The sequence below is a fragment of the Salmo trutta genome, chromosome 4 (genome assembly GCF_901001165.1).
Source record: "Salmo trutta chromosome 4, fSalTru1.1, whole genome shotgun sequence".
Lineage (NCBI taxonomy): Eukaryota > Metazoa > Chordata > Actinopteri > Salmoniformes > Salmonidae > Salmo > Salmo trutta.
In genome coordinates this window covers 16,763,784-16,787,861 of record NC_042960.1, presented here as the reverse complement: position 1 = coordinate 16,787,861, position 24,078 = coordinate 16,763,784, and the positions used below count along the sequence as shown (strand labels likewise).

The following is a 24,078-nucleotide window of genomic DNA, read 5'->3' as shown; positions in this document are numbered from 1 at the left end:
CATACAACCAGTCACTACAAAGATACAGGCGTCCTTCCTAACTCAGTTGCCGTAGAAGGAAGGAAACCACTCAGGGATTTCAGCATGAGGCCAATGGTGACTTTAAAACAGTTACATAGTTTAATGGATGTGATAGGAGGAAACTGAGGATGGATCAACAACATTGTAGTTACTCCACAATACTAAACTAATTGGCAGAGTGAAAAGAAAGAAGCGAGTTACAGTTTTGACTTAAATCTACTTGAAAATCTATGGCAAGACCATAAAATGGTTTTCTAGCAACGATCAACCACCAATTTGACAGAGCTTGAAGAATTCTGAAAAGAATAATGGACAAATGCTCTTAGAGACTTACCCAGACACACAGCTGTAATCGCTGCCAAAGGTGATTCTACAAAGTATTGACTCAGGGGTGTGAATACTTATGTAAAGACAACATATTTGTATTTCATTTTCAATAAATGTGCAATAAAATTCTAAAAACATATTTTCACTATGGCATTATGGGGTATTGTGTGTAGATGGCTGAGAGAAAACAAATATTTAATACATTTTGAATTCAGGCTGTAAAACAACAAAATGTAAGTCAAGAGTTTTATCTGAGTGCACAAGTCAGTATGCCTGCCTACCAAAGTCCAGCACTACTACCGCCCTTGTGAAAGCCACACACTCCTGGCTGACAGCTACAGACTCCAAAAAAACAACAATGGTGAGGGTCTTACTTGCTGATATGTCCAAAGCCTTTGATCGTGTAGATCCCGCAAAGCTCCTGCAACATCTGTCTGACATTGAACTGTGTCCAAGGTTACTAGCCTGGCTCCACAGCTACACCACAGGAAGAATGCAGAGGGTGATGGCAAATGGCACTTTTAGCCCTTGGTCAGAGGTCACCTCTGGTGTGCCACAGGGGGCGCGGTTGCACCATAGCTGTTTCTCCTTCACATGTCCACCCGAAAAGTTGTCTTCAGTGACACTCTGGACACTGGACAATGTAGGGCTGTCCCGAGCCATACCATTAACCAGCATCAAAGAGGACATTTCCATGGCCTTGGAGGCAAAGCAGCTGGAAGAGTGGGCCACATCCAACAACATGCTCCTGAATGGGAAAAAGTCCATGGAAATTCAAACATGTTATTTCTAGAGACCACAACCCGCACCACTAATCCTAGAAAGACAGGAAGTACCAGTGGTAACAACAACTAAGTGTCTTGGTTTTCATCTAGACTCTAACCTCAGTGGTGACACAAATGTGGAGCAGTCAGTGAGGAAGGCCTCAAAATGCCTGCACTTTGTGAATGGTCATGCCAGAAATGGCCTACCCACTGAAGATCTGGTCACAGTCTATACTATACTGGTCAGACCTTGTCTGGAATACGGTGGAGTGATGTTAGTTGGATGCAGTAAAAAGCAGCAGGCCCAACCAGGGGCGGAAATCCCGGGGGGGACAAGGGGGACACGACCCCCCCATCCTTGGAAAAATATGATTTGTCCCCCCAATATATCACTGAAACATAACTATGTAATTTAAATAATATTAATTATACGCAATGAAAGCAATTGTGCTGATTATAGACACTTAATAGCGCATTTTTAAGTTTCAAAAGATTGCGACCCCCACCCTTTGCCTCACAATGTTTTGATCCACTGCCAGTTCCTTAGTTGGCAAGGTAACAGAGGGGTTGTATCTACTGTCTGAAAGGCACTCAATGAACGTAACTGAAGTGAGGTTAATCCAGTCAATCGCGCACACACACTAGCTGAATATGCAGAGCTAGCGCGCAAATATTAACTATTAAGCTAGCTAGTACCTATTCCATTTATGTGACCTCGTCAAAGATGGAATCTTTGCTATCGTCAATTTATTGCAAGATCAGCATGCAGATGATGTAAGTTAGTGCTTCAAAGTCCCTGCGATAAGGTTAGCGATAAACTGAAGTCCAAACTGAACAGGACTACACTCTCTTCTACCATTGTCTTAAATATATTTAATAGTCTCGTTGCAAAAGCTAAATTGTCGCAAGGGAACTTTTATTTATTTATTTTATTTCACCTTTATTTAACCCGGGTAGCAAAGATTATAGCAAACACCACTGAAACGGAATTGGTGCTCGCTAACTTTGCAAATTCAGCTATTGTTGGAAGCCAGCCAATATGAAACAAACTATTAAAATTACAAAAGGTTGCAGCATATGTTGTGTAAATGGTGAACTCATACAGCTGTCAACTCTTGTCATTTTAATCCGTTTCACATTTGCTAGCTACCTTTTAGATCGAAGCCCAAATAGAATGATAAAAGATAAGATGATAGAAGCCCATCTCCTACTGTAAATAACCTACACACTGTGTGTGTGTGTAGCCAGCCAGGTAGAAAAATGGCAGAGAAATAAAAGACGGACATCAGAGTATTTTTCAGTACACCAAAACGCAAAGTAAGAACCCTAGTAACCTAATATCTCAAAGACTAGTTGATAAAATGTTCATAAGAAAGAAATGAAATTCTAATGGAAATGTTTCACAATGATGTCATTAGGCAGAGCAGGCAACAGATGGCACACAGACAGCAGAGTTGGGGACAGATATGCAGGGACAGACTGGCAGAGACAGGGAGTCTCAGGTAAGTTTGTTGAGTCTTTGTTTGGCAACATTATGAAAGGTTCTCAATTTTTTTTACTTCTAAAATAGGAACATAATTGGAAAATGCCAAGGATACCCCCACTCTCAACTTAAACTGGTGACTGAACTAAGATTTGTTAAAGGCAATGGTATTGCTGTTGTGATTAGTTGTGTAGTTTTGGGTACCGGTAGTTAGGAGTACGGCAACCACCTTATTTCTTTGGTTCCTCAATATACATTTACCATATTACAATGTAGGCTATGTGTTACAGCACTACTTTTGTTGTCCCCCTCAGGAATTGCTCTTGAGAAAATTTTATGTAATTGTCCCCTCCAAAGTTGATATCAGATTTTCGCCCCTGGGCCCAACTAGACAGGGTGCAGAGGAGGGCCTTGAGGACCATCTCCAGAGTTGGAGCAGTCCAACCACAGCTCCCCTCACTGCAGAGCAGGCAAGAGCAGACCGCAGTGCATCTGGTGAAGGACATGCACACTCTTGACCATCCACTGAATGACCTGCTCCCTCCAAAAAGAGGTAACTGCACCACCAGGTTCCTGAGAAAATGCCATCAACTGTCCTGCATAACTGCCCAAACGAACCGCCTGTGAAAACGCCACTCTACCCACTGCTATCAGACTGTATAATAACTCTAGCTCTTAAATGGTTCTCCCAAAAATTATATATATTTTTTAAATCACATTTTAATATTACATTTCCATCATGAAAAATGTCCTGTATTGTTTTCAATTGTTCAATATTCTATACATGTCACGTATTATGTGTTATGTATTTTAAATGAGTGTTTTGCAATGATTAGTAATGTACATTCTGCATTTCTTCAGTTTCATCTGTGAGCAAGAAAAAATCAACTCAAACTCTTCATTAAGTTCTCTCTCTACTCGGAATGCTGCTATGACACGATCAAGACTGCTCGGGCCCGGCGAGAGATATGGCTCGGGAAAAGTACCTCAATCCAGGAATGGAATACAGCGGTGTACTCCTAATTATCCCAACTGACAAATCGAGAAGATTGAAATACTGCTAGTTGTTAATGAATGTTAGTTGTTCGTCAGCATGCTAGGCTAGCTAATCCTATAGCAGCCCATTGGATTCCATGAAAAGGCGATGCCTAGCGTTGGGGTGAGTAGCTACAGGAAGTGTTGTCGAATCCAATAGGCTACTCCAGTCAATATAGACACTGTTATATGGGATGATAATAAATAACATCGTCGCTGCTGCAAGTTAGCTAGCTAGTGTTGGCTGTAGCGGAGTTGTCTTGGCGTCTCTCTCTCACTCGGTCTGCTCGCTCCATTCTCTCTTTCCTGTTCTTCCGCAGCTGCAACAATAAAGTACCATCTTCTCCCTCGCATAGCTGTGTTCAAGTTTAAAACGTAGGTTTTTAAAAACCACATGTATTTCAAATATCCGAATATCAGACAAAAATCTGTTACTATTCGACTAGTAAAAGTATTTCAAACGCCCATCCCTACTTTCTGCATAGGTTATTATATACCTATTTACCTGTTCAATTGTCATTTTAATTTTTAGTACAACTGCCACACTGGTGTATAGTATCATAACCCAACAATTAAAGCAATTTTAGTATTTTCTTTACTCTTTGCCTGGTTAAGTCAGTGTGCACCCTCCGAAAAATACTGCTGACAGTTCTTTTTTGAAATAATAATGATAAACGTGAGCTTAAAAGTGAAGTTTGGTAATTAATTTAAAATATGAAGAAGAAAAAAAAGCAGGGCAAATATGAGGGACGTCTCTGAGGCATGGGTCTTTTCAAACTCCGAAACAATTTTCAGATGAGCATTTAGCAGTCATGCATGACACAGCATAAAGTAGGCGTTGCAGCCAGTTCCACTGAAATGCATCTAGGGAGGTATCGACTGGGTGGAAATGTTTCAAGCATTATCATGTGTGTCAAGTGCGTGTTTATTGTAGGCTATTTCCAAGATAACTGGGCTGTTATTGTCAATAGACGTTCACTTTCGTTTTCGGCCTTGCGCCTTAAGTAACTATTCGAAACTGTATTTATATTTGCTTGTAGGCGTGTTTTCTTTTATGCCCTCTATAAATACAGTTTCATTTAAGATTCATTTTCGTTTCCTGCTTTGTTGATGATAATGATGATGATTAGTCTTTCTGTATGTCATATGGTTGGTTGCGATCATATAAACCCATCATTGAGTCGGACACATCGGCAGGTGCTCTTCTTCAAGTGTTAGAATCTGTATGGTTTTGTTTAAGAATATAACACAACAATGATTTCATGGGGAGAGGATAGTAGTAATGGCTTTGGTTTAGATACGACAAAAACGGATATTAGTTGCGTTAATTTGATACACCTTAAATCTAAAATTCAGGGTCTGTCCGCAGGTAACAGTGTGGTCGCGTTTATCAGAAATAATGGGAGACAAGTGTCTGTCGCACGGATTCAAGAGGACCAAGATGCGAGAAGATTCACAGGGAAACTGAGTAGGTCTAATCTCCTTTCCAATCAATTTTTATAATATATTTTCCTGAGTTGCCCAATCATATGTTTTATGTGCTTTAGAGAGTGTGAAATGTAAGGAGACGATTCGGGCTCTGAGTTGTGGAGATTCTCATGTTGTTTTACTGTCTGAAGAGGGCCGGGTTCTCTGCTTGGACAAAGCCAATATTCTCAGGTGGGTTCCATTCCATAATGATACATTTATATGTAGTTTACCCTAAGAAATTGTCACCCCCTCATTCAAATAGCTAAAGTATAAAAACAATTTGTCATTTAATTCAAATGGGCCAACTCATTTTATTCATCTTTCTTCTTTTTTCCTCCAGACCATTGGATAACCTATGTAACCGAAAGGTAACTCAGGTTGCATGTGGAGACCAGCATTCAATTTCACTAACACAGGGTAAATGACCATTAACACACCACTAATCGCTGTTTCACAATGCAACTTAACCAAAACAGTCTAACCTTTCAAAACTGTAATCCTGTACAATGTTCTCACTGTATGGTTGCTTACTTCTGATTTCTGTTCAGATGGTCAGGTGTTCACATGGGGTCAGAACACCAGCGGTCAGCTGGGTTTGGGGTGGAGCGAGCCCAAAGCCGTGTCCCCCAAGCACCTGAAGTCTCTATCAGGGATCCCTCTGGTTCAGATCACTGCAGGGGGAGACCACAGCTTCGCTCTGTCCCTTTCTGGAGCTGTGTTTGGGTGGGGCAAGAACACCGCCGGGCAGCTGGGACTAGGGGACACAACAGGTACAGTATACATTACACAATAGCATATGTGTTGACTCTTGTTAAATATATTTAAATAATCAAGGTCCAGACCGAAGACCCTGAACAGTACATTATTTGAAACAGGTGTGTTAGTGTTGGGTTTAAACAAAAGTCTTCACACTCAGTAGCTCTCTCAGGCTGTAGCTGGAGACCCCTGATTTATCTATTATCAACCACATTTTTTGGTGGTTGAAATTATGTGAAAAAAATACAGAAAAGTCCAGAAATGTGCCTTTATCTGTCTATCAGACTGTTTTAACCAGGATGAGAGCACAATGTGTCTTGTGTTTGAGGGTTATGTGATGTAAATAATTATAAAAAATAATATATAATAATAACAATAAAACAAACCCAATTTTCTGTAGACAGACATGCCCCAGCTCCTGTTGATTGCCTGAATCTGAAGAAGACTGTTTTGATTTCATGTGGAGGAGAACATACTGCCGTTCTGACAAAGGTTGTATATCTGTCTGACATAATTACACTTTTCCCTATCATTTGAACTAAATGTTGTTTGGACCATACAATATGTCTGCATTTTATGTGCGTTTATTTATATTGGTGTCTCAATGTTCGCTGCAGCCAGCGACTGGAAGGAGCTGCAACAAACACTCAAACTGGACAGTTTTATCTCTTCATTCAAAGACTCGATCATGGACACTCTTACTGACAGTTGTGGCTGCTTTGCATGATGTATTGTTGTCTCTACCTTCTTGCCCTTTGTGCTGTTGTCTGTGCCCAATAATGTTTGTACCATGTTTTGTGCTGCTACCATCTTGTGCTGCTACCATGCTGTTGTTGTATTGCTACCATGCTGTTGTTGTGTTGCTACCATGCTGTGTTGTCATGTGTTGCTGCCATGCTATGTTGTTGTCTTAGGTCTCTCTTTATGTAGTGTTGTGTTGTCTCTCTTGTCGTGATGTGTTTTGTCCTATATTTTTATTTAATTAATTTATATTTTTAATCCCAGACCCCGTCCCCGACGGGGGGAGCTTTTGGTAGGCCGTCATTGTCAATAAGAATTTGTTCTTAACTGACTTGTCTAGTTAAATAATGTTGAAATAAAAAATAAACAAAACAAATGAAATGTTTTAGTTTTTAGTTCCCTGGAAATTTGCATTGAAACATCCTCATTAACGTAGAGGAAAACACTATGATAACTGTCTGGGTTGATTTTGTTCTAGGGAGGTGTGGTGTTTACATTTGGCTCAGGCCGCTATGGACAGCTTGGACACAACTCTCTCCGAGATGAACTACGACCTCGAGTGGTGGGGCAACTCTGGGGTTCAAAGGTGACCCAGATAGCCTGTGGAAAGTAGGTTACACTTATTACCAATGATCTGGAGTTGACAAAATGTGACACAATTTTTTTTTATGTAGGACAGTTTTGGTTATTTTCATTACATTCACATTTTAGTCATTTAGCAGACGCTCTTACCCAGAGCTACTTACAGTAGTGAATGCATACATTTCATACATTTTTTTTTTCTTCCCCGTACTGGTCCCCCGTGGGAATCGTACCCACAACCCTGGCGTTGCAAACACCATGCTCTACCAACTGAGCCACACGGGACATTTTTGTCTTAGCAAAAGACCTTTTTAGAATTCATTGTTGATTTGAGAAATGTTTTCTCTGTCCGTTTGCCACTTTAGACACCACACATTAGCATTTGTGGGGCCCTCCAATAAGATCTACTCATTTGGGTGCGGAGAGCAAGGGCAGCTGGGAAATGCAGTAAAGATTGATCAGTCTGTGCCCCTTCCAGTACAACTGCCAGGTAAAATATTCATTTATGGTATACCATTAGCCGGAGTACACGCATTTTCAGAACAGATCAAACTTGAATAAAAGTCAACTCAACAAAATGCTTATTTCAATACTCAACTAAGATAACAGGAGGTAAAACATGAAATAACATTTACTTGATAATCAACTATTTTTGTCAACATTTCAGACCAGATTGATGACCAGAAAATTGAACACATTTTTGCTGGGGGAAACCATTCCTTTGCATTGTGCACTCTTGGTCAGGTATGGACACAATTCGGGTTTGAAACAATGAGTTAGCAAAACAGGACATAGTTTGTCCTTTGTACTTAACATTGCTGTGATACGTTGCATCACATTGTCATCTTCCCAGGAGTCTGAAGAAAGGTCTAACAATCTCAGGTCAAGTGTGGGCAAAGTGACACAACAAGCTATAGATAAAGAAATCATTTACAAATGGATCTCGGAATGTGACTCAAAGTCTTGGAAAAAAGGACAGAAGTAAGTATGATATAAGTAACTATAATTTACCGTTGTTGTTATTTCCTTATTTTGTTTATGTACGGTCACATATTGAACTGAAAGATTTCTCAAACTTGTAATTGCAGGGAAATCACAAAAATGTTTTCTTCTGCATCATGTTTAAATGGGAGCTTTCTTGATAAAAGGTAACAGTATTTAATACTGGTTCAAATACATGATTGTCTTATGTTTGAAATATTACATTATCAAAGAATACTGATTTAAATATGACGTAAATATTGAAAATTTTTCTTGCTTTTATTAGTTGTGACAAACATTACCAAACCTCACCAAAACAGTCTGGCCTGGATTTTTCACTCGTCCAAGGCGCATTCCGGAAGCTGTCGAAAAAGGCCAAAGTTTTGACTGAGGTATTTTGTGAATATTTTTGTAAATTGATATGTAATCGATCCTATTCTGACATGTATCTTGAACGAGGGACGATTCACACACCTCTTTCATTGTACTAGGTTGAAGCTGTTGTCCAGCACACACTGCTTCCCTCCCTGAATGAGGAGCCCATTGGAGTGGAGGGCTTGAGGGTCTACCTGGTTCTCCCTGAGCTCCTGAGGGTCCTTCACAAACAGCACAGAAGGACAGATCTCACCGAAGCCGTTGCTGCTGCTATCCTCAGACTGCACCCCGACAAGCTGCAGGTCCTCGGTAATGTTGCCGTCCATTTAAAATGTTTAAAGTGTGTCACCCCAAATTCAACTAATCAACAATAACGTAGTTGTAAATCTGTTTGTGCTGTAGACAACTTATTTTGTCCTTGTTCATTCGCTATCGGGCAGATTTCGACTAGGCTAAATTTACAAAACCATTGATAATTTGAATCGAGTGTGGTTTGCTGGGATAAAACAAAACTTGTGCACATTGGGGGTGCCCCTGGAATGATTGTGAAGAAGAGCAAATTCTACTTCTATGGTTTGAGAAAGTAATCTGTGTGTTATCATGTCCTGTAGGTGACTGCTGGTCCTCATTGAAGCCGTCTGTCATGACCAAGCACATTGGGGTGTGGAAGAAGGCCCTGTCGGTGATTCTGAGGAGTGAACATATTCTACGCACTCGTGACCCTGGGATCAAACACCTGCTCCAGGTCCTCGGCCATCTCCACAGAGTCAGTGTCCATGCTTCTCTGCTCGTACTGTCAATCCATTTATAATGCTGTTTTCCCATTTTGACCAGTCAACTTCGAGGACCAATCTGGTGGCAGTTATTTCAATGCAACCTATTTAGAATCGATGAGACCGTAACTGAGATTTGATGAAATAATATTTTTCTGACAAACATGGAAAATATTTAGCTAATACTTCCTAATAATTTTTATTTATTATCAATGCATTTTACTTTTCTATATTGTTTCAAAGGCAAACCAGAAATCTGTAGAAACCCAGACAGTTCCAGACAGTACCTTTTGTATGGAGGAGGTTCACTTCAATCCCATATTTCTAGAGGAGGATGTAAAGCTTTGGCGTTTATGGTCAAAGCAGGTAAGAAAAGTTATTTTGTCTCAGTCACTGATTGCAAACCATGCTAGTTGCTGTCAGTCTTCAAGTGTTTTAATGTTTGTTGTTTGGGTCTTAGAAAGTGTCCTACAGCAGGCTGCATCTCAATAGAGGCTTTAGATTTCCTCTACCTGAAATGGTCTGGAAAGAGAGAGTGAAGGAAACATTTTGTTTTCCTACTGGAGAATCTTTCTCACCTACTAAAGTTCCTACTTATCAGTGCAGATGAACATAATTAGACAAAGAAGCTCCTTAATTGAGATGCATTGTACGTTTTCCTTTACATCACTTTCAGGATGTGGATCAGACACCTGCCATCTTTTGTCGTTACCCATTCTTGATGAATCTGCAGAGCAAGATAAACGTTTTTAACATCAACGCTGCACTCACAATGGTAATGAAGCTTGCTTCTCAATATATAGTATTATAATATACAGCAGATACTATAAATCAGGGTGGCTAAACCCCCTACTAGAGACCAACTGACTGTGTATGCAGGCTTTTTCTCTTGCCCTGCTTTAACACACCTGATTCTACTAATCAGCTGCTCACCAGGATCTTGATTAGCTGAATCAGGTGTGTTAGAACAGGGCTGGAGCAAAAGCCTGCATTCCAAGTAGCTCTGGAGTGTTGACCATCAATACTGAAGAAACCAACCATATTTCTTAACCTTGTTGATGGGAGAAACTGGTTGAAATGAATACCTGTCTTGTACTAGAAAAGCACTAACTGAAGACTTAGTATTGTACTGTGTTGCAGAATCCCCCTAACAATCTCCAAAGAACTGGCATGTGGCCTTTTGACATGTTCCCCGTGGCGGCTCCTGCTCCGTTCTTTGAGCTGAGGCTGAGGAGAGCGTCACTCATCGAAGACACTTTCCATCAACTGAGTGTAGCATATCACAGTACCTTCAAGAGGTCCCTTGTGGTAAGTCCATATTTTAACATTTAGGAATGATAGCTTTCCAATGATGAGATAATGTTTTGAACAGAGAAGGGCTATGCCAAAATGTACTGCTTACCCCTCTCAGGTGTATTTGGACGAGGATGCGAAGCTGACAGACGTCTACAAAAGGGACTTCTTCCTTCATTTGTTTGATAAGCTGTTGGTTCCCGAGTCTGGGATGTTCATGTACAACGACACCAACACGCTGGCCTGGTTCCCTGCAAAGGTGAGGCACGTTTTCTGCTCCTCAACACATTATTTTATTTCTATATCGATAATCATTGTACTTTCAAAAAGCTTCAAATGTGCTGGTAGTGAAACACTATAATTATATGTTCCTAGTGAGAAACTACAAAAGTATTACTAGCCTACTACTGTATTCTAGAAACCACAGTACCTTCCCTTTACTGTATATTAAGCTATAATTTTCCCCAGGTTAACAACAGCATGTCCTATACTTTCACTCATGGCGTATTTCTTGTCTCTTGTCCAACACGTCCTTACTAACAGCCTAGAGTGGAGGAGAAGCGTTATTTCCTGTTTGGGGTTCTGTGTGGGATGGCCCTGTACAACAACAACATGGTGCACCTCCCTTTCCCCATGGCCTTCTTCAAGAAGCTGGTGAACATCAAGCCCTCTTTAGAGGACCTGAGAGAGTTTAGCCCCATTGAAGCAGGGTAAGTTCAGACCATAATATATTGTTATCCCTTAGTCAGTAATGTATTACAGTACAGGCAGTTGTATTTGTTATAAGGACACCAAGGACAGATTAAGAAATTGCATCTCAATGCATTTTATTGCATCTCAGGGGCAGGGCACTTGCTCTGTGTGCATAAGCAATGATTCATTATTTGGATAAATAGTTTTTAATTTAGGAAAGCATCATGATTTATTGATTGCCGATTTTATAATTGTCACGTATTATTTTCAATGCTTTTGAAGGAGTTTGCAGTACATCTTGGATTACCCTGATGATGATGTTGAAAACATGGACATGACTTTCTCAGTATGTATTGCATTCAAACAGTTTGATCGATGAACAAATAAAATGTAACATAATACAGATGTAGGATTTTTATTTGATCACTCTTTTGTTGCTGACAATTTTCCCACACGTGTAGTGTATTCAAGGTTTTAAAGGGCTTCTGAAGTTAGTAATTTACACTTTTTAAAATGACAGACTTGATTTGCCCTTATGAAAAATCTATCAAACCCTACAAAAAATGTCCATTAATTATAATACACATAATTCACATTTCCAGTTGCTGCAGGATTATTTTCCAGCTGTATCAAATTGGCTCAAATTAAGATCCTACGTTGAAAAGACCCTACATTGAAGTGAAGTGTTATGAATTACTGAACATAAGATCAATTGTATTATTTCAGTGTGTATGTTGTTCCCAGATCACTCCCATCTATTTGTCCATACCCTCAGTCTGAAGTGTTATCATTGTTCATTTACCTCACTATTTTCATTACTCACTATTATAGGTGATGTGGGGTGACGTAGCGGTGGAACTTGATCCTAAAGAAACTGGAAAACTCGTCACAAGTGCTAACAAGTAAGATTATAGCAATATTTACTACTGACAAAATACAAGGTTTACAAAATGACACGTTTTTCCATTGCTACAGCTACCAGGATTGGGGTCAATTCCATTTTGGCAATATCATCTCAAATTGAAATATAATTGTATGAATGGAGAAATCATAATGGAAAGTAAATGATGCTTCTCATTCCTTGAATTGACATCAACTGGAATTGGCAGCAACCTATACTATCTACAACTCAATGGATATCTGACTCTGTCTGTCATTCTTTTGACAGGAAGGAGTTTGTTGACACCTATGTGAACTACGTCTTCAACCAGTCAGTAGAGGTGGTGTTTGAAGAGTTCAGGAAAGGCTTCTTCAAGGTGTGTGACATGGACGTGGTGGAGTTCTTCCAGCCAGAGGAACTGAGGGGAGTGATGGTGGGGAAGGAGAACTTCGACTGGGAAACGCTGAAACAGGTCAGAACCATGTTTTGTTACTACATGACTGAAGCTCAATCCCAAATCTACCCCGAGCCAATTGTCTACATCTGAGAGCATTAGACAAGTAAAAACATATAATATATGCAGAAATGTCACCTAGCCTATCAGAGGGCAAGATGGAGCCTTAAAAACAAGTGTCCTGGGGTTGATTTGGGATTCATGGTGAACATGTTCTGCAACCTAGCTAAAATGTTGTTTTGATACATTGATTAGACAAATGGTTTGAATGGTGTCAAGTGTCTATTGCTTCACCATATTAATTGACGGCATTTTCCTCCAAACTAGAACACTGTGTATGAAGGAGAGTACCATGCTGGGCATCCCAACATCGTCACATTCTGGGAGGTGTTTGAGGAACTGACAGAGGATCAAAAGAAAGCGTTCCTGTGTAAATATGGAACATTTTCATTGTAACAGATGAACCAATAACGTAGGCTACTGAGAATAACGTTCTGTTCTGTCATTCACTGCCCTCTCCCTTTTACCACCTTTGCCCCTTCAGTGTTCCTGACTGGCTGTGATCGTGTGCCCATCCTGGGTATGAACCAGATCAGGATGAGTGTCCAAACCCTTCTCAACTCCTCCCAACAGCATTTCCCAGAGGCGCTGACCTGTCACTCTCTGTTGCAGCTGCCCATCTACCCCTCCAAAGAGACACTACAGAGCAGGCTTATAGAGGCTGTTGGCCACAACAGAGGCTTCTGGAATGAATAATGGGTGTATAGTGTTGCTGCTGTATATACTCCTCTCCTGAGTTCATCTTTTCATTGTTCCATAGTTGGGTTTAAGATTTGGATTGTTTTAATGTAGGGTTGTATTTCTAATCCTAACTTGAGATCTGTGCGGTACTATGACATTATCATATTGCATTCACCAAATTGTATTAAAACATGTATAAATCTTGTGCCTGCAAATTAACACATTAACAAAAATGATAACAACCAAGATAAGGAAATCCCAAAATATTTGAAATAATCAAATTGTTAATAGAAGCATCAGGTTTTCAGTTGAACACAAGAACTTTCGATTTACAAGACCCACCAAATGGTTCATTACAGAAATCAATGAAAACATAATATCCCTGCAGTTAGGTGGCACACAATAAGACACAGATCATTTAGCACACATCCTTCTCAATCATCCTTCCCCAATTCACAATATAGGGCAGGATTTAACTCAAGGCGCTCTATAGCGCAGCGCACTATAAGATACTTTTAAAGGTAATTTACACTTTAGCAGACATGCCAGCATTTACCATGAATGTGATCTCAGTGAACATCGGGGACAAGGCCTTTAAAAGGCGTATTTTCGGTTGTGTAGTGCCTTGACATAAAAATAAAACCTCCAGGCTCATGATTTGAGCACCACTGACCTCAACTTAAATTTAGAGTACTACTCAAGTTCATAGCACTTCTAAATGAGTAATTTACCTTCGTGAACTTGATTCCATTTCCAAAAACACATACATACTGTTCAAATGACTCATACTTAATTCCCTTTGAATAGAGATGCTCATGTGAACAAAGTCGTATCGGATTTTAAGACACTATATAGAGGTCATGTTAAAGGTACAGTCACCCGTGATTAAATTACAAACGTTACTCTTTAATTTTTAAAAGATCAGTGCAAAATAGATCACTTCCAGATCAGTGGAGGCTGCTGAGGGGAGGACAGCTCATAATAATGGGTGGAATTGAGTGTTTGATGTATTTCATACCATTCCACTGATTCCGCTCCACCAATTAAGGTGTTACCGACCTCCTGTGTTCCAGATAAATACAGTAAGTGCATTTTTGATCAGCGATCATCATAAGAGATCTTTATGTAACAGCGCCCTCTGGTGTTTGTGGTCAGACAACAATGGCGTTAAGGACCGGGGATGTTTGTGAACTCCACCGTACAGCGCCCGGGGTTGCATGGGTCCCCCCTCCAGCTCTAGGGTGGTCACATTGTTGGATGCACGTACAAGGTGAACTGTGGGCCGCGAGCGGGCCAGTAGCGGCCCAGGTTGAAACCATTTCTTCGCACCTGGCCCTAGTTATAAAAACAAAACAAAGTGAAAGCATTTTTAAAAAAGGCTAAAAATAACGTACGTGTTCAGGATTCAGTAGTGTCAGGGACCATGAACAAATATGCTGCACCAGGGTATATGAAACTGACGTGGTTCAGTAAACCAAGCTTATGTGATGAGTAACCTTGCCTGAGATCTGAAGAGGTGTGTCTTAAGGTTAATGCCTAGGCTTTAGCTCAGAGGGCTAACACACCAGTCTTGTCAGGGCACAGAAGACACAGATCAGTTATACTGACCAAAACTATAAACACAACATGCAACAATTTCAACGATTTTACTGAGATACAGTTCATATCATGAAATCAGTTAATTTAATTAATTAGGCCCTAATCTATGTATTTCACATGACTGGTCAGAGATACCTTAAAAAAAAGTGTGGGCGTGGATCAGAAAACCAGTCAGTATCTAGTGTGACCACCATTTCCCACATGGGGTACTCTGTTCACAACTCGCCCACACAACGCTATACATGTGATCTGCAGTTGTGAGGCAGGTTGGACATATTTCAAAATTCTCTAAAACGATATTGGAGGCGGCTTATGGTTGAAATATGAATATTAAATTATCTGGCAACAGCTCTGGTGGACATTCCTGCAGTCAGCATGCCAATTGCACGCTCCCTCAAAATTTGAGACAAAAGTGGCATTGTGTTGTGTGACAAAACTGCACATTTTAGGACAGCTCATAATAATGGAATGGAATGGAATGGCATCAACCATGTGTTTGATGTGTTTGATACCACTCCACTAATCCGCTCCAGCCATTAACATGAGCCCGTCCTCCCCAATTATGGTGTCGCCAACCTCCTGTGTTGCGTTTATATTATTGTTCAGTCATAGATGAGCTGGTTAAGAAGCTAAGATTTTTCTACAGAAACAGATTGTTCCTTTCTCTAAGCAGTAGGAAGCAGATTATTCAGTCAACCTTTTTATCTGTTCTTGATTATGGTGATATTATTTATCAGCTGCTACTACTCTTAAACCTTTGGATGCCATCTCCCATATAACCCTTCATTTTGTTATCACTCATCATCTCTCATCACTGCATCCTGTATCAAAAGGTTAATGTGTATATGTATATTAGTTTGGGTATAAAGTATATATTTAAGTTGTATATACAGTACACATTTGTAAAAGAGGCCTAGGTCTCAATATGTCTTCCCTGTTAAAATAAAGGTACAAAAATGAAATAAAAATATAATAAAAGTTTGGGTTGGCTTTGGGCCTAGTGCAGATTTACCAAACCTTGCAATGGTTTTGTTGTTTTACCATGGTACAATAAATCAAAATATAATGAACAAACATACAGAGTCAAACTCTGGAAGTTGGACAGATAAGCGTTGTGTAACAATGGCACTGCATAGAGCTACAATATGCATTACATATTTTACCAATCCGATTTGGTTTTTATCAGAGTAGATAGGAACGAAATAGAATCGACTGAGTTGTTCGACTGAGTCATGAATCACCACATCTCTATCTATAACATTTATGTCTGCCACTGACCGTGGCCCTTTTATCTCCGTCCCAGTTTATGCACTTTATAGACCACTAGAGGGTAACGCGACCAATAGAAATCTCCACCGACAGTATTGCTGCCTTCATCCAATCGTTTTTGACATAAAATACCAACAGGTTCATCAACAGCATGTAAAAAAATGTTCTGTAATATGTCGATGTACACATATCCTACTTTCACAATTTGCTTTGCAAAACAAGCTTTATTGGGTAACAGATTCATAGCAACAAGCATTCACAAAGACGTGGTTGCATAACTCTGTGTGACCAAACAAACAAACAAACAAGCAAACGAATAATAACAAAAGATATGTTTTTAAATTTTAACACATTTTATCCACAAATTGTATCAATAGGATAATATTTAAGGTCAGGGATTTTTAACATTTTTTCTGATGTAGCCTACGTCAGGGGTTTTCAAACCTCTCCTTGGGGTGCCCTATTCACAACTGTCTTGGTGTGCTTGGACCATGTTAGTTTGTTGGTGATGTGGACACGAAGGAACTTGAAGCTCTCAACCTACTCCACTACAGCCCCGTCGATGTGAATGGGGCGTGCTCGGTCCTCCTTTTCCTGTAGTCCAACTATCATCTCCTTTGTCTTTGATCACGTTGAGGGAGAGGTTGTTGTCCTGGCACCACACGGTCAGGTCTCTGACCTCCTCCCTATAGGCTGTCTCATCGTTGTCGGTGATCAGGCCTACCACTGTTGTGACATCAGCAAAATTAATGATGGTGTTGGAGTCATGCCTGGCCGTGCAGTCATGACTGAACTGGGAGTACAGGAGGGGGCTGAGCACGCAATCCTGAGGGGCCCCCGTGTTGAGGATCAGCGTGGTGGATGTGTTGTTACCTACCCTTACCACCTGGGGGCGGCCCATCAGGAAGTCCGGGATCCAATTGCAGAGGGAGGTGTTTAGTCCCAGGGTCCTTAGCTTAGTGATGAGCTTTGAAGGCACTATGGTGTTGAATGCTGAGCTGTAGTCAATGAATAGCATTCTCACATAGGTGTTCCTTTTGTCAAGGTGGGAAAGGGCAGTGTCGAGTGCGATAGAGATTGCATCATCTGTGGATCTGTTGGTGCGGTATGCATATTGGAGTGGGTCTAGGGTTTCTGGAAAAATGGTGTTGATGTGAGCCATGACCAGCCTTTCAAAGCATTTCATGGCTACCGACGTGAGTGCTACAGGTCGGTAGTCATTTAGGCAGATTACCTTAGTTTTCTTGGGCACAGGGACTATAGTGGTCTGCTTGAAACATGTTGGTATTACAGACTCCCGTAGGGAGAGGTTGAAAATGTCAGTGAAGACACTTTCCAGTTGGTCAGCGCATGCTCAGAGTACACATCCTGGTAATCCATCTGGCCCAGCGGCCTTGTGAATGTTGACCTGTTTAAAGGTCTTACTCACATCAGCTGCGGAGAGCATGATCACACAGTCATCCAGAACAGCTGATGCTCTCATGCATGTTTCAGTGTTACTTGCCTCGATGCGAGCATAGAAGTTATTTAGCTTGTCTGGTAGGCTCGTGTCACTGGGCAGCTCTCGGCTGTGCTTCCCTTTGTAGTCTGTAATAGCCTGCAAGCCCTGCCACATCTGACGAGCGTCGTAGCCGGTGTAGTACGATTCGATCTTTGTCCTGTATTGACAGTTTGCCTGTTTGATGGTTCTTTGGCGGGCATAGCAGGATTTCTTATAAGCTTCCGGGTTAGAGTCCCGCTCCTTGAAAGAGGCAGCTCTACCCTTTAGCTCAGTATGAATGTTGCCTGTAATCCATGGCTTCTGGTTGGGGTATGTACGTACAGTCACTGTGGGGACGACGTATTTGATGCACTTATTGATAAAGCCAGTGACTGATGTGGTGTACTCCTCAATGCCATTGGAAGAATATCGCTAGCAAAACAGTTCTGTAGTTTAGCATCTGCTTCATCTGACCACCTTTTTATAGATTGAGTCACTGGTGCTTCCTGCTTTAATTTTTGCTTGTAAACAGGAATCAGGAGGATAGAGTTATGGTCAGATTTGCCAAATGGAGGGCGAGGGAGAACTTTGTACGCATCTCTGTTTGGAGTAAAGGTGGTCTAGAATAAATGTTTTCCCTCTGGTTGCACATTTAACATGCTGATAGAAGTTTCCCTGCATTAAAGTCACCGGCCACTAGGAGTGCCGCCTCTGTATGAGCGTTTTCCTGTTTGCTTATGGTGGAATACAGCTCATTGAGTGCGGTTTTACTGCCAACCTCGCATTGTGATGGTATGTAGACAGCTATGAAAAATACAGATGAAAATTCTCTAGGTAGATAGTGTAGTCTACAGCTTATGAGATACTCTACTTCAGGCAAGCAAAACTTTGAGACTTCCTCAGATTTCGTGCACCAGCTGTTGTTTACATAAATGCATAGGCCCCCGCTGCTGTTCTGTCTTGCCGATTGTGTATAACCAGCCAGCTGTATGTTCTTAATGTCGTCGTTCAACCACGACTCGATGAAACATAGGATATTACAGTTTTTAATGTCCCGTTGGTAGGATATTTAAGAATATTTTGAAGATAAATACACAACGCAGAGTTTGAGAGGACTAAAAACTAGAGTACTAATGGTCAATAGCGAATTGTAAATAGGAGTTGGGTGTCAGTTCAACATCTGTTCAGAATCTGTGGAATGTCACTCCTGAACTCAGAGCAACGTGTGCTACGTGGGTCACGTTTCCATTGGTCTGTACATTGAGTCTGGAGTGGGATACTTGTTATCTGGCCACTTGCCAAGTTGTCCTGCAAGGACTTCTGATTGGTCAACCTCAGGCTAGGGTGAGGGGTTATAAATGGCATCCTGTTCCTTTGTTCGGTGGGGAAAATTTGAGGACAGGGGAGACTGAACATCTGAACATCTACCTCCCAGCATAACATCTTGATTTGTCCTCTCTGAATAAACCAATTTTTCTCCCCCTGATTTGCTTTGGAGTTTGTGTTATTGAAGAATGACATAAATTGCTAACACTTGGTTCCGTGACCCGGATGAATTGGTCTGAACAACAACAACAAGAAAAACTTATCAACTGTGTGTTGATCCAGAGGAAAGAAGGCTGTGCACAACACACTTTGGCGATTCAACTCTTAATATCCTGATTGATGGCAGAATTGCTGGGTGAGTCTGGACCAATATCATTTTAAAAGAACCAAATCATGTTCAAATACTGTATGCAATGAGTGATATGTATCTGTGATGTATAAGTGTTCAAGTCCTTTGTTATATTACAGTGTTTAGTCCTTTGTTACTCTATTAAAAGGCTGGAGTCCTTACTCCATTAAAAGGTTTGAGGACTTTGTTTTTTTGTGTGAAACTTTCTTGTTGTATAGAAGTGAGTTGTTAGTTGAGAAGCATTTTTTGGGGGGTGAAAGCTTTTTGAGTGAACATAAGTTATGGGTAGCCAGGCCCTACAGAAACAATTTGTGTTCTAGAAGGGTTTTGGGTCCTCAAAAAGGGATATATATATATATATATATATATATATATATATATATATATCACGTTTGCCGTTAATGTAATGGTATTGTTAAGTGAGAAAACCACTCTGGAAAAGGGTGGAACAGCTCTTCCGGATGTGAACATGAAACTCACTATCTATAATCATTTCAAAGTAGAGCAGGAGACACGGGTGAAAAAGTCAGACGTGACCCCCACCCGTGGCCTCTCTGTTCCCTCTCACACTGAATTGGGCAAGGCAGATCAGGTTTCAAGCAACTGGTCGGCACTGCTTGTTTTTGAGTCAACAGATTCTGACAGCAGTGACGAACGATGTCTTAGGCCAACCAGAACACAGGCTGTAAAAGGAAGTAAGGACAAACTTCGAGAGACAGTAATCACACAAATCAGCATCTCCAAAACAGTTGGATGAATGGTCAACAACTTTTAAGCATCCACGAGACGTGGTTATCAGAGTTATGCAGGGTCCGAGTGAAACCAACATTATTCGTTCAGTAGAAAATAAACCTGGTGTATGTTATTATTACGGGATTTCTGGTCACTGGCAATGAGAATGTCGGGAAAGAAAATGTGATTTTATGAGAAGTGGCCAGGAGAAGAAGGGTCTGTCTAAGGGAAGATGGAATCAAGACAACAGCCCCAATGACACAATGCTTGTGCAGAAATGTAAGAAGCTCTCTCCGGCTCAGCAGCAGAGTTTGGTGGAGGTAAACTAATAGACTCCCTCCTACATCCCATCTCAGCTAGTGAACATATGAAATCGGATGGAATATATGTGAATATGATGTTGTTAACAACTTTGCAGTGGATTTTTTTAGTAGATACGGGTGCTGAATTTCAATATCTTTTGCGAAACATATATGTCCTCAGTACACAGGCAAGAAGATGAGAGCAACAGGAGTGGGGGGAAGACAGATATGAAACATTGGATATGGAACCACAGGTGTTGCTCCACCTTGCACAAAACAATATCCCATTAGCAAGGAAGCTATGGACGCTACTACAGTAGTGATTAACTATGGGACATGGGTATAGTTGAAAAGACACCATGTAATCCAGCTACTCTGATGTATCCTACAGATACCACGTTACTTGAACACGACTGTTGTTGTTTTGGATCAGCTCTCTGATGGGTTTATAGAGTCATGTGTTGGTAAACCCTGGGTTTATCTTACACACAGACGGTTCAAGCATTGTGGAGGGGAGGTGTGAGGCAGGCTGGGCATGGGTAGTTAATGGGTAGTTACTACAATGGACAATGTGATAATACCAGGCACGTTAGGGTTGAGAAAAGTAGGCGTTCACTTTATGAGTGACACAATGCTTAACTATTGCATACAACTCTCTAATGGGGAAATAACTCCCGAGTGAGGACATAACATAGTGTCAGGACAGTGGGTGATGGTAAAAAAAATATGTGATGGTAAAAAAATATGTGACAGAGACATTAGGGCCAAAATGGGAAGGTCCTTATCAAATTTTGCTATTAACGAGGTCAGCGGTAAAAGTCCAGGGAAAATCACGATGGGTACATGTCATTCATTGCAAGGTTGTCCATTTTGATGACAAAGCGGAGCCTGGAGAGTAAAGAACTGATTGATTAGCAATCGGGGGCCAATCTCAGGTGAAGAAGCATAGTAAGATGCTCAGAACCTGATAAGCTTCTAAGTTGTATACCACAGTCATCATATTAGGGATATCTAGGTGAAATATCCAACGTTTTCCTGAAAACTGGGAGATGCTTACTTAGGGAAATCTATCTGAAATATCAATTTCTCTTGAAACCAGGACATGTTACTTTCACTTTTTTTCCCCTTCGTTACAGGTTATGTGAATCTATCGTCTGAGGCTGCAGCGATATCCCTTGAAGGCACCTGAAACAATACAAGATCACCGGTGAAGTGCTGCCAATGGACCGGAAGGAGAATTCCTCACTACCTGCAGACTGTCAGAACATAATATCTAATAGTTATCTATGTGGGACTGATACCACGGTGGAAGAGCTGGTCCCTTTTAAAAGACTTTGTGAATGATTACCTCTTCAATAGGACGATTGAATATTATTGTCTTGCAGACAAGTGAAAGATGTTTGAAATAATGTTCCCTGTGAGTTTCCTCCTAATACAGGATGTGGGTGGTGTGTCCATTTCTAACACAGAGATGCATCAGCAGGATGAGGGACACTCGGGCGTCAATACGTTTCTAGCTCTCTCTCTACATTATGCCACAGTAGTCCATCAAAGTAGTTGTTGGGTTTGTACGCGTGCTCCATTCACATCAAGGGCAGGTATTCCATTAGGGGATATTCCTTTTAACCAGAGTGAAATGTTGGGTATATGGAGAGATGTTAATTGGTATAAGGAGATTATTGGTACTAATTTGGGTGAGAACGTTGAGAATCAACATGCGAGTGTACCTAGTTCTGCAGTACCTTCCTTCATTTGAGATTACCAATGACACTAATCAGCGACCACTTACCTAGTTATTACACATGCCCCTGTTGGGTGGTTATGTTTTAATAGGTCACTCTCTCGGAACTTGTCTCAACTGCACCAGGACGCGTTTGTCAAAATAGGACAGAGTTAGTGTGATCAGACTATCTGCCTGTGACGGTACTAAGGTTGCGGAATGTCTAATGTCTGTTGAAATGACTCTCAGTAATGGCACTAGGAATACTTTTTATGCCAGTACCTTCGGTAGTATAATCAATAATGGTATGATAACTACAAATGGGACTTAGTTTATCTGTGGATCCCATGCCTATTCCTGGTTACCAAAGTTGTAGCAAGGGTCGTGTTAGTAAGGGTCATGTTAGTAAGGGTCGTGTTATTTGGGATATGTTGTATGTAAGACATTCTGTGAATTCTCCTTTTTTACACCATCATAAACGTGAGATTACAGAAACTGAGAGGTTCTTTGCAATTGCGTTTCCGTCTTATGGTATTTCTGAAATAGCACAGGAAGTTATTAATATGGCTAACTCTTTGGAAATCCTAGCTAATAGTACAGTTGAGAGTCTTGAGTTAATTACTGCTGAGATGGTTGCCATTCGGACTGTGGCAATGCAAAATAGTTTGGCCCTTGATTATCTTCTGTCCGCATAAGGGGGTACATGTGCTGTTACTGGTGCTGAATACTGTACTTACATTCCTGATAAATCTGAGGAAATAACTGACCTAATCCAAAAGATCAGGACTGATGGCGCTAAATATCATGATTCCAATCCAGATGATTTGGGCTTAGTCATGTGGTTGTCTTCCACATTCGGTACATGGGGACGTTTTTTGGTGAGCATGATACTTCCAATAGTGGGAGTTATGGTTATTTTTCTCATCCTCATCCAGGTTATCAAGTGTGCTAAAAATCCGATGGTTACGTGATAGGGGATATCATAAGATTCATCAACCGTGTCCTTTTGGAGATGGGTGTCAGGGGTGTTCACCAGATTGTGGAGTGGGATACTTGTTATTTGGCCATTGGCCAAGTTGTCCTACAAGGACTTCTGATTGGTCAACAGCAGGCTAGGGTGGGGGGTTATAAATGGCATCCTGTTCCTTTGTTCCGTGGGGAAAATCTGAGGACAGGGGAGACTGAATATCTGACTCCCAACATAACATGTTGAATGGTCCTCTCTGAATAAACCACATTTTCTCCCCCTGATTTGCTTTGGAGTTTGTTATTGAAAAATAACATAAATTGCTAACAGATATACGTGCTTTCAGTTCGTCCCATTTATTTTCCAGCGATTGAACGTTGGCTAGCAGAATGGAAGGCAAGGGCAGATTAGCCACTCGTCGCCTGATCCTCGCAAGGCACCCTGATCTTTTTCCTCAAGATCTCCGTTTCCTTCTCCGGCGAATCCCGGGGATCGGGGCCTGGTCGGGTGTATGCAGTATATCCCTCGTGTCCGACTCATTGAAGAAGAACTCCTCGTCCAATTTGAGATGAATAATCCCAGTTCTGATGTCCAGAGCTCTTTTCGGTCATAAGAGACGGTAGCAACAACATTATGTACAAAACAAGTTACAAATAACGCGAAAAAAAAATAAAAAATAGCATGATTGGTTGAGAGCCGATAAGACGGCAGCCCTACCCTCCGGTGCCATTGGTCGTTTATGTACACTCAGTGAATGTGGGTATAGTAATATGGCTTGTGGATCATTCTGTGTTTATCTTATATAGCAGGCAGCAGAGTGTGGCATAGAGGAGAGTATTGACGACAGATAATACAGAGTAGCATAGTTAAAACCAGCAAGTGGCTGGCACATTTATTAGAAAAAAAGGGGTGAACAACTTGAAACCATAATTTACAGAGCAGTCAGTTACGTCAGTTATACAATT

The 24,078-nt window shown here is 40.9% G+C and overlaps 1 protein-coding gene and 2 long non-coding RNA genes across 9 annotated transcripts in view; 2 read left to right on the top strand and 1 right to left on the bottom strand.

The window, feature by feature from the left end:
• Positions 1–4,234: 4,234 nt before the first annotated feature.
• Positions 4,235–24,078, top strand: part of LOC115191918 (probable E3 ubiquitin-protein ligase HERC3) — a 35,627-nt gene continuing 15,783 nt past the window's right edge. Inside the window, exons 1-24 of one of the 7 annotated variants that reach the window (XM_029749940.1) lie at positions 4,235–4,547; positions 5,000–5,098; positions 5,178–5,289; positions 5,441–5,517; positions 5,649–5,870; positions 6,257–6,348; positions 7,076–7,206; positions 7,545–7,669; positions 7,847–7,923; positions 8,033–8,160; positions 8,268–8,327; positions 8,447–8,552; positions 8,652–8,844; positions 9,147–9,301; positions 9,552–9,674; positions 9,985–10,083; positions 10,449–10,616; positions 10,720–10,860; positions 11,145–11,311; positions 11,577–11,640; positions 12,126–12,196; positions 12,463–12,646; positions 12,956–13,058; positions 13,173–13,615. In XM_029749940.1, coding sequence (XP_029605800.1) covers positions 4,520–4,547; positions 5,000–5,098; positions 5,178–5,289; positions 5,441–5,517; positions 5,649–5,870; positions 6,257–6,348; positions 7,076–7,206; positions 7,545–7,669; positions 7,847–7,923; positions 8,033–8,160; positions 8,268–8,327; positions 8,447–8,552; positions 8,652–8,844; positions 9,147–9,301; positions 9,552–9,674; positions 9,985–10,083; positions 10,449–10,616; positions 10,720–10,860; positions 11,145–11,311; positions 11,577–11,640; positions 12,126–12,196; positions 12,463–12,646; positions 12,956–13,058; positions 13,173–13,384 — 2,937 coding nt within the window. In that variant the 5' untranslated portion in view covers positions 4,235–4,519 and the 3' untranslated portion in view covers positions 13,385–13,615. The other 6 variants (XM_029749938.1, XM_029749941.1, XM_029749936.1 and 3 more) reach the window with 6 other exon arrangements.
• Positions 9,494–11,149, bottom strand: LOC115191928 (uncharacterized). Its single transcript, XR_003877793.1, has 2 exons — positions 10,711–11,149; positions 9,494–10,035 (listed from the first exon to the last, which is right to left on the bottom strand). It is a non-coding gene; the product is annotated as an uncharacterized LOC115191928 (long non-coding RNA).
• Positions 19,780–23,397, top strand: LOC115191927 (uncharacterized). The gene is made up of 2 exons (XR_003877792.1): positions 19,780–20,444; positions 21,563–23,397. It is a non-coding gene; the product is annotated as an uncharacterized LOC115191927 (long non-coding RNA).